A 10,000-nucleotide genomic window follows, 5' to 3' on the forward strand; every position below is an offset into this window, starting at 1 on the left:
GTACAGTGTAGTACTGGTAGTTTAACTAGTATTAAAGTATCTGTACAGTGTAGTACTGGTAGTTTAACTAGTATTAAAGTATCTGTACAGTGTAGTACTGGTAGTTTAACTAGTAGCAAAGTATCTGTACAGTGTAGTACTGGTAGTTTAACTAGTATTAAAGTATCTGTACAGTGTAGTACTGGTAGTTTAACTAGTATTAAAGTATCTGTACAGTGTAGTACTGGTAGTTTAACTAGTATTAAAGTATCTGTACAGTGTAGTACTGGTAGTTTAACTAGTATTAAAGTATCTGTACAGTGTAGTACTGGTAGTTTAACTAGTAGCAAAGTATCTGTACAGTGTAGTACTGGTAGTTTAACTAGTATTAAAGTATCTGTACAGTGTAGTACTGGTAGTTTAACTAGTATTAAAGTATCTGTACAGTGTAGTACTAGTAATTCAGCAGTATATGAAGTCATTAAAAGTCATTAAAAGTAGCTCTGACGTCTGTCTTTCAGTACTGCAGTAATACGCTCTGTTCTGTGATATATCAGTGTGCTCAGACCTGCCAACCGTTTATCTTCTGACTCCTGAACACCAGTTCAGAGTAATTTCTCTGTAAACAGAGCTCTGCACCAGACAGAAAACAGCTGCAACAAAGCAAGAGAAACGTTATTTTACTTTAGTTCATCAAGTTTATTTTTAGTTCTTAGTTCTTTAGTTACTTCATAAAAATACTGCTTTCACATTTTCAGTCACATTTACCTCCAAAAAATATTCCACTCATTAATTTACTCTTTTTATCTTCTCAACACGTTCACAGTTCAGTCGTTTCACTTTCCGGCCGTCATACATCTTCAATAGTTTCAGTAGTTTATCCATTAATGGATTTTTTTTTATTCGTTCAATATGAACATTTTCTCTGGTAGTCTTTAACCTTTAATATGTCGTCTTAATGCAGCACAGCTGCTCGTTAACATAATAAAGAACATTAAATTAATGCCCAACACTCTTCAAGTGTTATTTTACTGATTTTAGTGCAGAATTTTCATCTCAATTTCTTAAAAAACCTGAAGTGTCACTGTACCTATATTTATTTTTTAAACCTATAGTTAATTGCTAAACCTATTGTTAATTGTTAAACTAATTGTTAATTGTTAAACTAATTGTTAATTGTTAATTGTTAAACTTATTGTTAATTGTTAAACTAATTGTTAATTGTTAAACTAATTGTTAATTGTTAAACTTATTGTTAATTGTTAAACTTATTGTTAATTGTTAAACTAAGTGTTAATTATTAAACTTATTGTTAATTGTTAAACTAATTGTTAATTGTTAAATTTATTGTTAATTGTTAAATTTATTGTTAATTGTTAATTGTTAAATTTATTGTTAATTGTTAAATTTATTGTTAATTGTTAAATTTATTGTTAATTGTTAATTGTTAAATTTATTGTTAATTGTTAAACTAATTGTTAATTGTAAAACTAATTGTTAAATTTTTTTTTTTAAATGATTCAGGTTTGATCAGAGCTCTGCACCAGACAGAAAACAGCTGCAACAAAGCAAGAGAAACGTTATTTTACTTTAGTTCATTAAGTTTATTTTTAGTACTTCATAAAAATACTGCTTTCACATTTTCAGTCACATTTACCTCCAAAAAATCTTTGATCTTTTTATCTTCTCAACACGTTCACAGTTCAGTCGCTTCACTTTCCGGCCGTCATACATCTTCAATAGTTTCAGTAGTTTATCCATTAATGGATTTTTTTTTTATTCGTTCAATATGAAAATTTTCTCTGGTAGTCTTTAACCTTTAATATGTCGTCTTAATGCAGCACAGCTGCTCGTTAACATAATAAAGAACATTAAATTAATGCCCAACACTCTTCAAGTGTTATTTTACTAATTTTAGTGCAGATTTTTCTTATTCGAGTTGTTGCATTGAAAATAATTTCACTCCACCAACTTGTTTTAAGAACATAAGGATTTCAAGACAAAATGCCGACAGACCTTTTGCAGTCTGAACAGATTACAGTCATGCAGACTTCATAAACTAATCGATCCTGGTTAAAGTTAATAAATAAATAAATACATGAATAAATGAATAGTTATACATACAAAGATATAATAAATGTATAATGTCCTCAGTCTTTTAATATAAAAGACTTCTGAACAGCACAGCAGCTGTTAATCTGAACTTTAGGTCCGTTCACAAAACGAGACAACATTTCAAAGAAACGACCAGTTCAGGACCCTTTAGATGACGTCATTAAGGCCAGTTCATGATCTTCTCTTTTCATAATCCGTTCAGAAACTTTAAAGAGTTCAGAAACTCTCCATCAGTTCAGAAACTCTCCATCAGTAGTTCAGAAACTCTCCATCAGTAGTTCAGAAACTCTCCATCAGTAGTTCAGAAACTCTCCATCAGTAGTTCAGAAACTCTCCATCAGTAGTTCAGAAACTCTCCATCAGTAGTTCAGAAACTCTCCATCAGTAGTTCAGAAACTCTCCAGTAGTTCAGAAACTCTCCATCAGTAGTTCAGAAACTCTCCATCAGTAGTTCAGAAACTCTCCATCAGTAGTTCAGAAACTCTCCAGTAGTTCAGAAACTCTCCATCAGTAGTTCAGAAACTCTCCATCAGTAGTTCAGAAACTCTCCAGTAGTTCAGAAACTCTCCATCAGTAGTTCAGAAACTCTCCATCAGTAGTTCAGAAACTCTCCAGTAGTTCAGAAACTCTCCAGTAGTTCAGAAACTCTCCATCAGTAGTTCAGAAACTCTCCAGTAGTTCAGAAACTCTCCAGTAGTTCAGAAACTCTCCAGTAGTTCAGAAACTCTCCAGTAGTTCAGAAACTCTCCATCAGTAGTTCAGAAACTCTCCAGTAGTTCAGAAACTCTCCAGTAGTTCAGAAACTCTCCATCAGTAGTTCAGAAACTCTCCTTCAGATCAGAAACTCTCCATCAGTTCAGAAACTCTCCATCAGTAGTTCAGTCTTGAGTGTACAGAGTCCCGGCCAGCCGGTCCCAGTGGGTGAAGTAAGGGGCGTAGTTGCCCTTGGACTTGAGGTGGTGGAGGTCGTGGTGGCGGGCGCCACCGTACAGCCCCAGCGGCACCAGGCGGTGGGTGGCCCAGGGCAGGTCGTAGCCGCAGTGGTCCTCCACCGACAGCCAGATGTTGAGCAGGAAAAAGGTAAGCTCGGTGAGCGGGTGGCAGCCCAGCAGAACCGGGTTGGCAGCGGCAAAGAAGCCCAGGCTGAGAGTCTCCCAGGCGCCGGAGTGCTCCGTGGTGAGGGCGGAGGTGGAAGTGTAGGTATGGTGCACCTGGAGGACGAGATTTGTTTTAGGATTTTTCATGAAATAAATGTCAGAAAAACAAAACAGAAAACTATAGAAACAAGAATTAAAATTACTGGATAATTTATTTATTATATTTAAAGTTTTGTTTGTTTTTTTCATTATTAAACTAATTGTTAATTATTAATTGTTAATTGTTAAACTAATTGTTAATTGTTAAACTAATTGTTAATTGTTAAACTAATTGTTAATCAGATGTAGAAACCCACTCAGGTGAGTCGTGGTTCAGGCACGCACCTTGTGGAAGTTGCGGTAGAGCCAGGGCACCTTGTGGTGCAGCAGGTGCCAGATGAAGCTCTGGAAGTCGAAGAGCAGCAGGCAGACCAGCACCTGGGCCAGCAGGCGGGTCAAGGACGGGGCCTCCTGGGGCAGGTAGACGGGCCTCAGGTACCAGTGCATCACGGTCAGCGGGAAGATGAACACCACGTGGTTGTAAAGCGTCAGAGCCAGGCAGCTCCGCACTGAGGCCCAGCTGACGGAGCTCTGAGGCTGCAGCTTGTAACTGCGCACCAGGGCCCACCTGGAGGACAGCAGGTCCAGCAGCAGGAAGGGCAGGCAGCAGGACAGGTACACAGTGAGGGAGAAGAGGATGGGGAAGACAGGTGAGAGCAGGAGGGACGAATGTCCCAGGAGGAAGGTCCAGATTAGTTGCAGCATCCTGCCATCAGAATCCATCAGTCTTTATGTGGTTATTGAGGCTGAGCTCTGAAGCACAGACGCTTTTATAACCGCTCAGTTACGCCCACCACCGTGACTTCCCCGACTACCAAGCCCTTAAAAGGACTCTTCCTGCTCTTTACAATGAAGAAATGGAAAGTCCACAACAAGTTGAGACAGAAACAGAAAGCTAAGACTGCTGCTGCTCAGATTATGACCCCCTTCAGACTGACCTTACCTGCTCCAACCTCAGGAATAAAATCATCCTACCAGCTGTGTTAACATCTGTCAGGACTGATGTTTATCAGAGCTGACCTGCAGCGAGAGGTCACACGTTTACTGATGAAAAGGTCAATCAAATGACCACAAAGAGACTCTAAACCTGGGGCGACCTCTAGCTCACCTGGTAGAGCGTGCGTTCCAGGTACAGGCGGAGTCCTTGGCAGCAGCCCGGGTTTGAGTCTGAGCCGTGACCCTTTCCTGTCATTCTCCTGCTGCTCTAATCACGGCAATAAAAGCCCTAAAAACTAATCTTACCAGACTCAGAAGCACCGATCGGTCTGAGGGTTCTCGGTGCAGTTTGCTCCACATAATAAAGATGATGCAACAACAACAGACATCAGTAGAGAAAAATGAGCTAAATAGATTGATTTAACATCATATTAGAATATTTAAAGTTGTTTCTTTGGATTCATTTATTCCACTGAATACACAATATAACTATTAATGATAATATTCAGTTTATTATTGCAGTGAAGCAGAGATTTAAATGAAAGAAGAGTCGTTCGTCTTCACCGTGTTTTCAGTCGGAGATGTTTTATGGAAGCTGATCATAAAGATGTGACTTCTTCTGTGGTGAAGTGCTGACCCCTACTGGACTCTATAGGACTCACAGGCCGACCTCTAAAGTCATATCTATATATCTATATCTATATCTATATATCTATATCTATAATATTGTGTCTATATGTTGTGTACGTTGATGTTTCTGTTGGTGTAACTGTGATGTGTGATTCTAGCTCGCTGCTTTAGTCAACGTGGGTCGTTTTTAAATGTTATAAATGTGCTTTCTGAATAAACCAGATTGACTGGAGGTCGCTGCCGACTCTGGTTCTGGACCGTCCAGGTGATTAACCAACGAAGAAGAAGAGGCATAGAAGAAAACTATGGGGGGAAAAAACAGCGGTGAGTTATTATGAATGAATGTTATTATATTATATTGTATTGTATTGTATTGTATTGTATTGTATTGTATTGTATTGTATTGTATTGTATTGTATTGTATTATATTGTATTGTATTGTATTGTATTGTATTGTATTGTATTGTATTGTATTATATTGTATTGTATTGTATTGTATTGTATTATATTGTATTGTATTGTATTGTATTGTATTGTATTGTATTGTATTGTATTGTATTATATTATATTGTATTGTATTGTATTGTATTATATTATATTGTATTGTATTGTATTGTATTATATTGTATTGTATTGTATTGTATTGTATTATATTGTATTGTATTGTATTGTATTGTATTGTATTGTATTGTATTGTATTGTATTGTATTGTATTGTATTATATTATATTGTATTGTATTGTATTGTATTGTATTGTATTATATTATATTGTATTGTATTGTATTGTATTGTATTATATTATTATAAAACAGATAATATGACGATAAGATTTCTGGAAAAGAATAAAAAGATTTCAGTTGCATGTTTTTCTTGTCTTTCTGTTCAGGAAGAACTCTCCAGACAGAAATAATATATTTAAATGATGCAACAGAATATTGAATTAGAATAATATTTTTGAATGTCTGATGTGCTGACCAACATTTGTTGTTTTATTATCAACTAGTATTATATAAAAGGTTCTCTAAGGACAGACCTTCAGTAGAGCGCCCTCTGGTGGCCAAAGTCTTCTTGTTAACTACATATTCTGAAGTCCACAGAGATCCGGCTCATAGGAGGTTCAGTCTGATGGAGGTGTTCTGGATCCATCAGGATCCATCAGGATCCTCTCTGGAGTGAGGCCACGCTCCCCAGATGTCATCTAGAAACCTAGAATAGTGTCGGGGTTTGTTAAAGCTGAGGTTTCCCATTCAGCCATGAAGATGTTAGCGTATCCACCATAGCTCCAAACTCTAATAATTCTATATCTGCTCTTTGTTTGTTTGTTTTGCCCTCCATGATATCAATATTAGTAAACTATTCATATTGATAGTAAATAAAGATCTCAGGGATGTGTCGTTTGTGTGTGTTTGATGTAACTGGATGGTTGAGACAGAAGTCCACGAGTTCATCTGTTTCATAACAAACTGAAGATAAGACAACGTAATAATAGATAACAGAGATTAGATCAACTCTATTGATCCCAGGCAGGATGTGACTGATGGATTATGATCTCATAGTTAAACTGCTGTATTCACTGTTGGCCAGTTTGATCTCTAACAACGTTTAATATCAGTAAAATAACTGCAGCCGACACATGAATACATAAACGTACTGATGGAAGCATCTGACTTTCACAATAAAAGTAGGGAGCTTTAGTTGTGTTTGCAGTAATGTAACGCAGTCAACAGACAACCTGCGGTAGAGACACAGTTCAACGTGCCTCCGTCCTGACGGGAGGTTTAAATGTGTTTGAAGAGTTCATCTGACAGAGCTGAAGTTAACAGAACACTTCACAAGAACTAAAACTCAAACAGTAAAAAGCTACAATATAAAATGAGGACATAAAATACATGCATGTACATGCACATACTTTTATTGTGGCAACTCTCTCAGAGCTCCAGCAGACTTCCTGTTTCCACTGAATCAGTTTCTCAGTAAAGGAGGGCGTTGGTTTGAGTAAACAGTCTGCTGTGTTCTCAGGATGGAGGATTAATACTGATAGGCTTTCATCCAGGACACTGCTGCTACTGTCCCGAGTTTCACTTTCACTTTCCAATCAGCTGATCGTTCATGTCCCGTGTTCACGACGTTCAGTTTCATCTTCACTGTACAAACATAGTAACAGTAACAGCCAAACCATGGAGTTATTCCCTAAACCGAACTATAGTGGTTCTGTTACCTAAACCTAAAGATTGACTCCAACACCAAGGGGCGCGATGCCAAGAGGCGTAACAACTCGGCGGTATGTGACGTATTGGGATGAAGTCGTGGCTATAGAATCTATTGTTTCATTTAAAGGTACAGTGTGCAAGATTTGGTGACATCTAGTGGTGTGGTTGCAGATTGCAACCAACTGAGTACTCCTCCTCTCACTCCTCCCTTTATAAGAGTGTAAAACTGCGGTAACGCCGTTCACCTCGCTCAGAGGTCATCCATACCATAATAACACTACTTTAGGAGCAACAGGAAGTCAGACGGCGGCTGGCGGTACCACGTTACCGCAGTTTCACCAACGTGTCGGATAACTACGGTGGCCTTCAGGTAAAGTAAAAACGTGAAAGACTCTCTCTAGAGCCGGAGTTTGGTTTGTCTGTTCTGGGCTACCATAGAAACACTGAGGACTCCGTGAAGAGGACCAGCTCCCTCTGGACACATGAAGGACTCGTTCTAAACTACAGAAACACAACCAGTCTTAGTTTCAGCTGGTGAATGAAAACATAGTTATGAATATGATATTTCTGATAATAGATCCCTGAAATGTCTCAAACACTGGTCTTTAAACGAAGCCTCTAATGTCCTCCTCCCCTCAAACCGGTCATGACTGTGTAAACCAGGTTTATATGCTCAGGTGAGTGTTAACACACCTTAGGACGACGTTGCACAGTGTTTCCCGGCACGTGAGTTATGTAACGCTGTGAGACATAAGCGCTCGTGATCTTTTGTCCTGTAACAGCCGGCAGAAGGAAGTGCATATATGGTCAAACAGGTGTGACTGCAAGTTTACAGCCTGACATAACGGAGACATACAGACTTTACCTTCCACACAGCAACCAGCCGAGTCTCACAGAGGAAGCAGAAGCAGAAGGATGATGCCGTGGAGAGGACTGGTGGACCACCGGGGGGAGTGTAACCGGGCGGTGCTGCTGTTTGTGGCTCACTTTGACCACGGCGTGGGGCTGGCGAGGAGACCTGGAGCCCAGCGGGACGCCAAGAGACTCCACCGCACCCTCAGCAAGCTGGGCTTCAAGGTGGACATCCACAGCGACCTCAGCAGCGACGAGATCTACGAGCTGTTTCTCAAAGGTACGTGTTTAACGTAGGTTTGACAAGTCCAGAGCTGGAATATGAAACACACAACAACCACAACTCTTCATGTGTGTATAACTGTGTATTCGTGCAGAGAGCCGGCGGCCCGTGAAGGACTGTTTTCTGTCCGTCTTGTCGTCTCACGGGGACGAGGGCTGCGTGTTCGGGGCTGATGGGAAACCCGTCCAACTGTCACGTGTCTTCTCATATTTTGACAACGACTACATGGAGACGAAGGCCAAAGTGTTCCTCATCCAGGTCAGACCGTCACCAACACACACTGAGCATGATGCTGGAGAGGGGGGGGGTTAATGAGGTCTGGTTGTGGTCTCTGCAGGCGTGTCGGGGTCCTGGTCTGGATGATGGCGTGGAGGTGGATTCAGCTGGTGACACCAGAGAAGAGGGCAGCTTCTCTCAGCATCTCTCTGTTCCTGTGGACACGGCAGTGATGTACGCCACGCCAGCAGGTAGCCCAGTTAGAAGGTCTCTCTCTGAACTGGGACGCTGAGTCCCCCAGTAGAGGATCCTCTCAGAGCCTAAACATGTCCAGCTAGGACTCGTAGCTCCGGAGTGATTCAGGAGGGGACAGGTGACTTAACCATTAGTTTCTGTTGTTGAGTCCTTCAGTCGATAAAGAGTTAATGAAGTTATCTAAACCTTCTGACGGGTTTAACCGTACCGGACTTCAACCGACGGCTCTTTACTGGAGCAGTTTATAGTGCAGAAGTGGTGCAATAAGCTAATAAAGCTAATAAAGCTAACTACGATAGCTTCCTCTAGTCAGAGTCCAGCTCTGTAAAGACTCTTTGTTGGTCAGTGGACGTCAAACATCACTAAAGTTTACTGCGTCCCTGACGTGGACTGAACCTTTTACCGTTAGAAGCCTGTTTCTGTCTTCAGGCTCAGAACCAGAAGACATGTCCAACAACAGTCTGTGTCTCCGTCCTGTCCTCAGGCTACGGCGCCTTCATGCACCCGCTGGGATCCGTCTTCCTGCAGACGTTCTGCTCGTTGTTAAAGGAGGACGGTAACCGTAACCTGGAGCTGACCCGCCTGATGACCCGCCTCGCCCACAGCGTGGCGTACACCTTCCAGGCCACCGGCGGCGTGCTGGCGGGGAAGAAGGAGATGCCGTGTTTCCTGACGCGACTGACCAGAGAAGTGTTCCCGTTCGCTGAGCCGGGGAAAGACGGCGGTGCGGCGGCGGGGCTCTCGGCCACCTCGCTGCTCGCCACTGAAGGCGTGTCGACGCGGACTCCTTCCATCAGCTGATGGACGATGGAGAGAAACGTTCTGCAGACTCTGAACAGACTCTGGAGTAGATATATATATTATATATAACTTATTCATATTTATTACAGGACTTTGTTGAATACTCGATTCTGATTGGTCAATCACGGCGTTCTGCGCTCTGTTATCTATGTATAACAGAGCGTTGCCGCATCGCCCTGAAGGGGTTTATGTGTGAAATGTAAAGCTTTGTTTAATATAAAGTATCAATAAAGAATCATCATGTTTGAATGTTTTCTGTTCTGTTCATGTTACAGCTGTGAAGTTAACCCTGAAGCGTTTTAACGCCACTAACTTCTTTAAAGCATTTACACAACTTGTGATTTTTAGGTTGTAGCGGCTCAGTTTTAAAGCTAGAGAGAAGATACTGCTATCATAATAAACTATAAACCTGATGAATCCATCAGTACCAACCATGTCAAACTACTGCTACTACTACTGCTACTGCTACTGCTACAATTACTGCTACAACTACTGCTACTGCTACTGCTACTACTACTACTACTACT

At 40.8% G+C, this 10,000-nt stretch overlaps 2 protein-coding genes and 1 long non-coding RNA gene across 4 annotated transcripts in view; 2 read left to right on the forward strand and 1 right to left on the reverse strand.

Annotated features, from left to right (window-relative positions):
- The window catches only part of LOC141763695 (uncharacterized), a 23,030-nt gene extending 18,380 nt beyond the window's left edge, over positions 1-4,650 (forward strand). The window contains exon 3 of the long non-coding RNA XR_012593125.1: positions 4,457-4,650. This is a non-coding gene — a long non-coding RNA (uncharacterized LOC141763695). The remainder of the gene's footprint in view (positions 1-4,456) is intronic.
- LOC141763693 (cholesterol 25-hydroxylase-like protein) lies at positions 2,937-4,476 on the reverse strand. The gene is made up of 2 exons (XM_074628279.1): positions 3,576-4,476; positions 2,937-3,305 (listed from the first exon to the last, which is right to left on the reverse strand). The coding sequence occupies exons 1-2, from the start codon at positions 4,011-4,013 to the stop codon at positions 2,973-2,975; spliced, it is 771 nt and encodes a 256-aa protein (XP_074484380.1). The 5' UTR covers positions 4,014-4,476; the 3' UTR covers positions 2,937-2,972.
- Positions 4,651-6,819: 2,169 nt separating the features above from the next.
- LOC141763700 (caspase-3-like) lies at positions 6,820-9,722 on the forward strand. 2 transcript variants are annotated; one of them, XM_074628294.1, is made up of 5 exons: positions 6,820-7,436; positions 7,943-8,198; positions 8,296-8,459; positions 8,539-8,668; positions 9,157-9,722. In XM_074628294.1, the coding sequence occupies exons 2-5, from the start codon at positions 7,982-7,984 to the stop codon at positions 9,471-9,473; spliced, it is 828 nt and encodes a 275-aa protein (XP_074484395.1). In that variant the 5' UTR covers positions 6,820-7,436; positions 7,943-7,981; the 3' UTR covers positions 9,474-9,722. The 2 variants fall into 2 exon arrangements, with proteins under 2 accessions (XP_074484395.1, XP_074484396.1); XM_074628295.1 differs by having other exon boundaries at positions 6,820-7,137.
- Positions 9,723-10,000: the final 278 nt, after the last annotated feature.

This window comes from Sebastes fasciatus, unplaced genomic scaffold (genome assembly GCF_043250625.1).
Source record: "Sebastes fasciatus isolate fSebFas1 unplaced genomic scaffold, fSebFas1.pri Scaffold_27, whole genome shotgun sequence".
In the NCBI taxonomy this organism is placed as follows: Eukaryota; Metazoa; Chordata; class Actinopteri; order Perciformes; family Sebastidae; genus Sebastes; species Sebastes fasciatus.

Coding starts and splice junctions, on each gene's coding strand:
- LOC141763693 (XM_074628279.1), bottom strand. CDS start 4,013: ATGGATTCTGATGGCAGGATGCTGCAACTAATCTGGACCTTCCTCCTG. Junction 3,306..3,575: donor TCTACCGCAACTTCCACAAG/GTGCGTGCCTGA, acceptor CTCGTCCTCCAG/GTGCACCATACCTACACTTC.
- LOC141763700 (XM_074628294.1), top strand. CDS start 7,982: ATGATGCCGTGGAGAGGACTGGTGGACCACCGGGGGGAGTGTAACCGG. Junction 8,199..8,295: donor CTACGAGCTGTTTCTCAAAG/GTACGTGTTTAA, acceptor GTATTCGTGCAG/AGAGCCGGCGGCCCGTGAAG. Junction 8,460..8,538: donor CCAAAGTGTTCCTCATCCAG/GTCAGACCGTCA, acceptor TGGTCTCTGCAG/GCGTGTCGGGGTCCTGGTCT.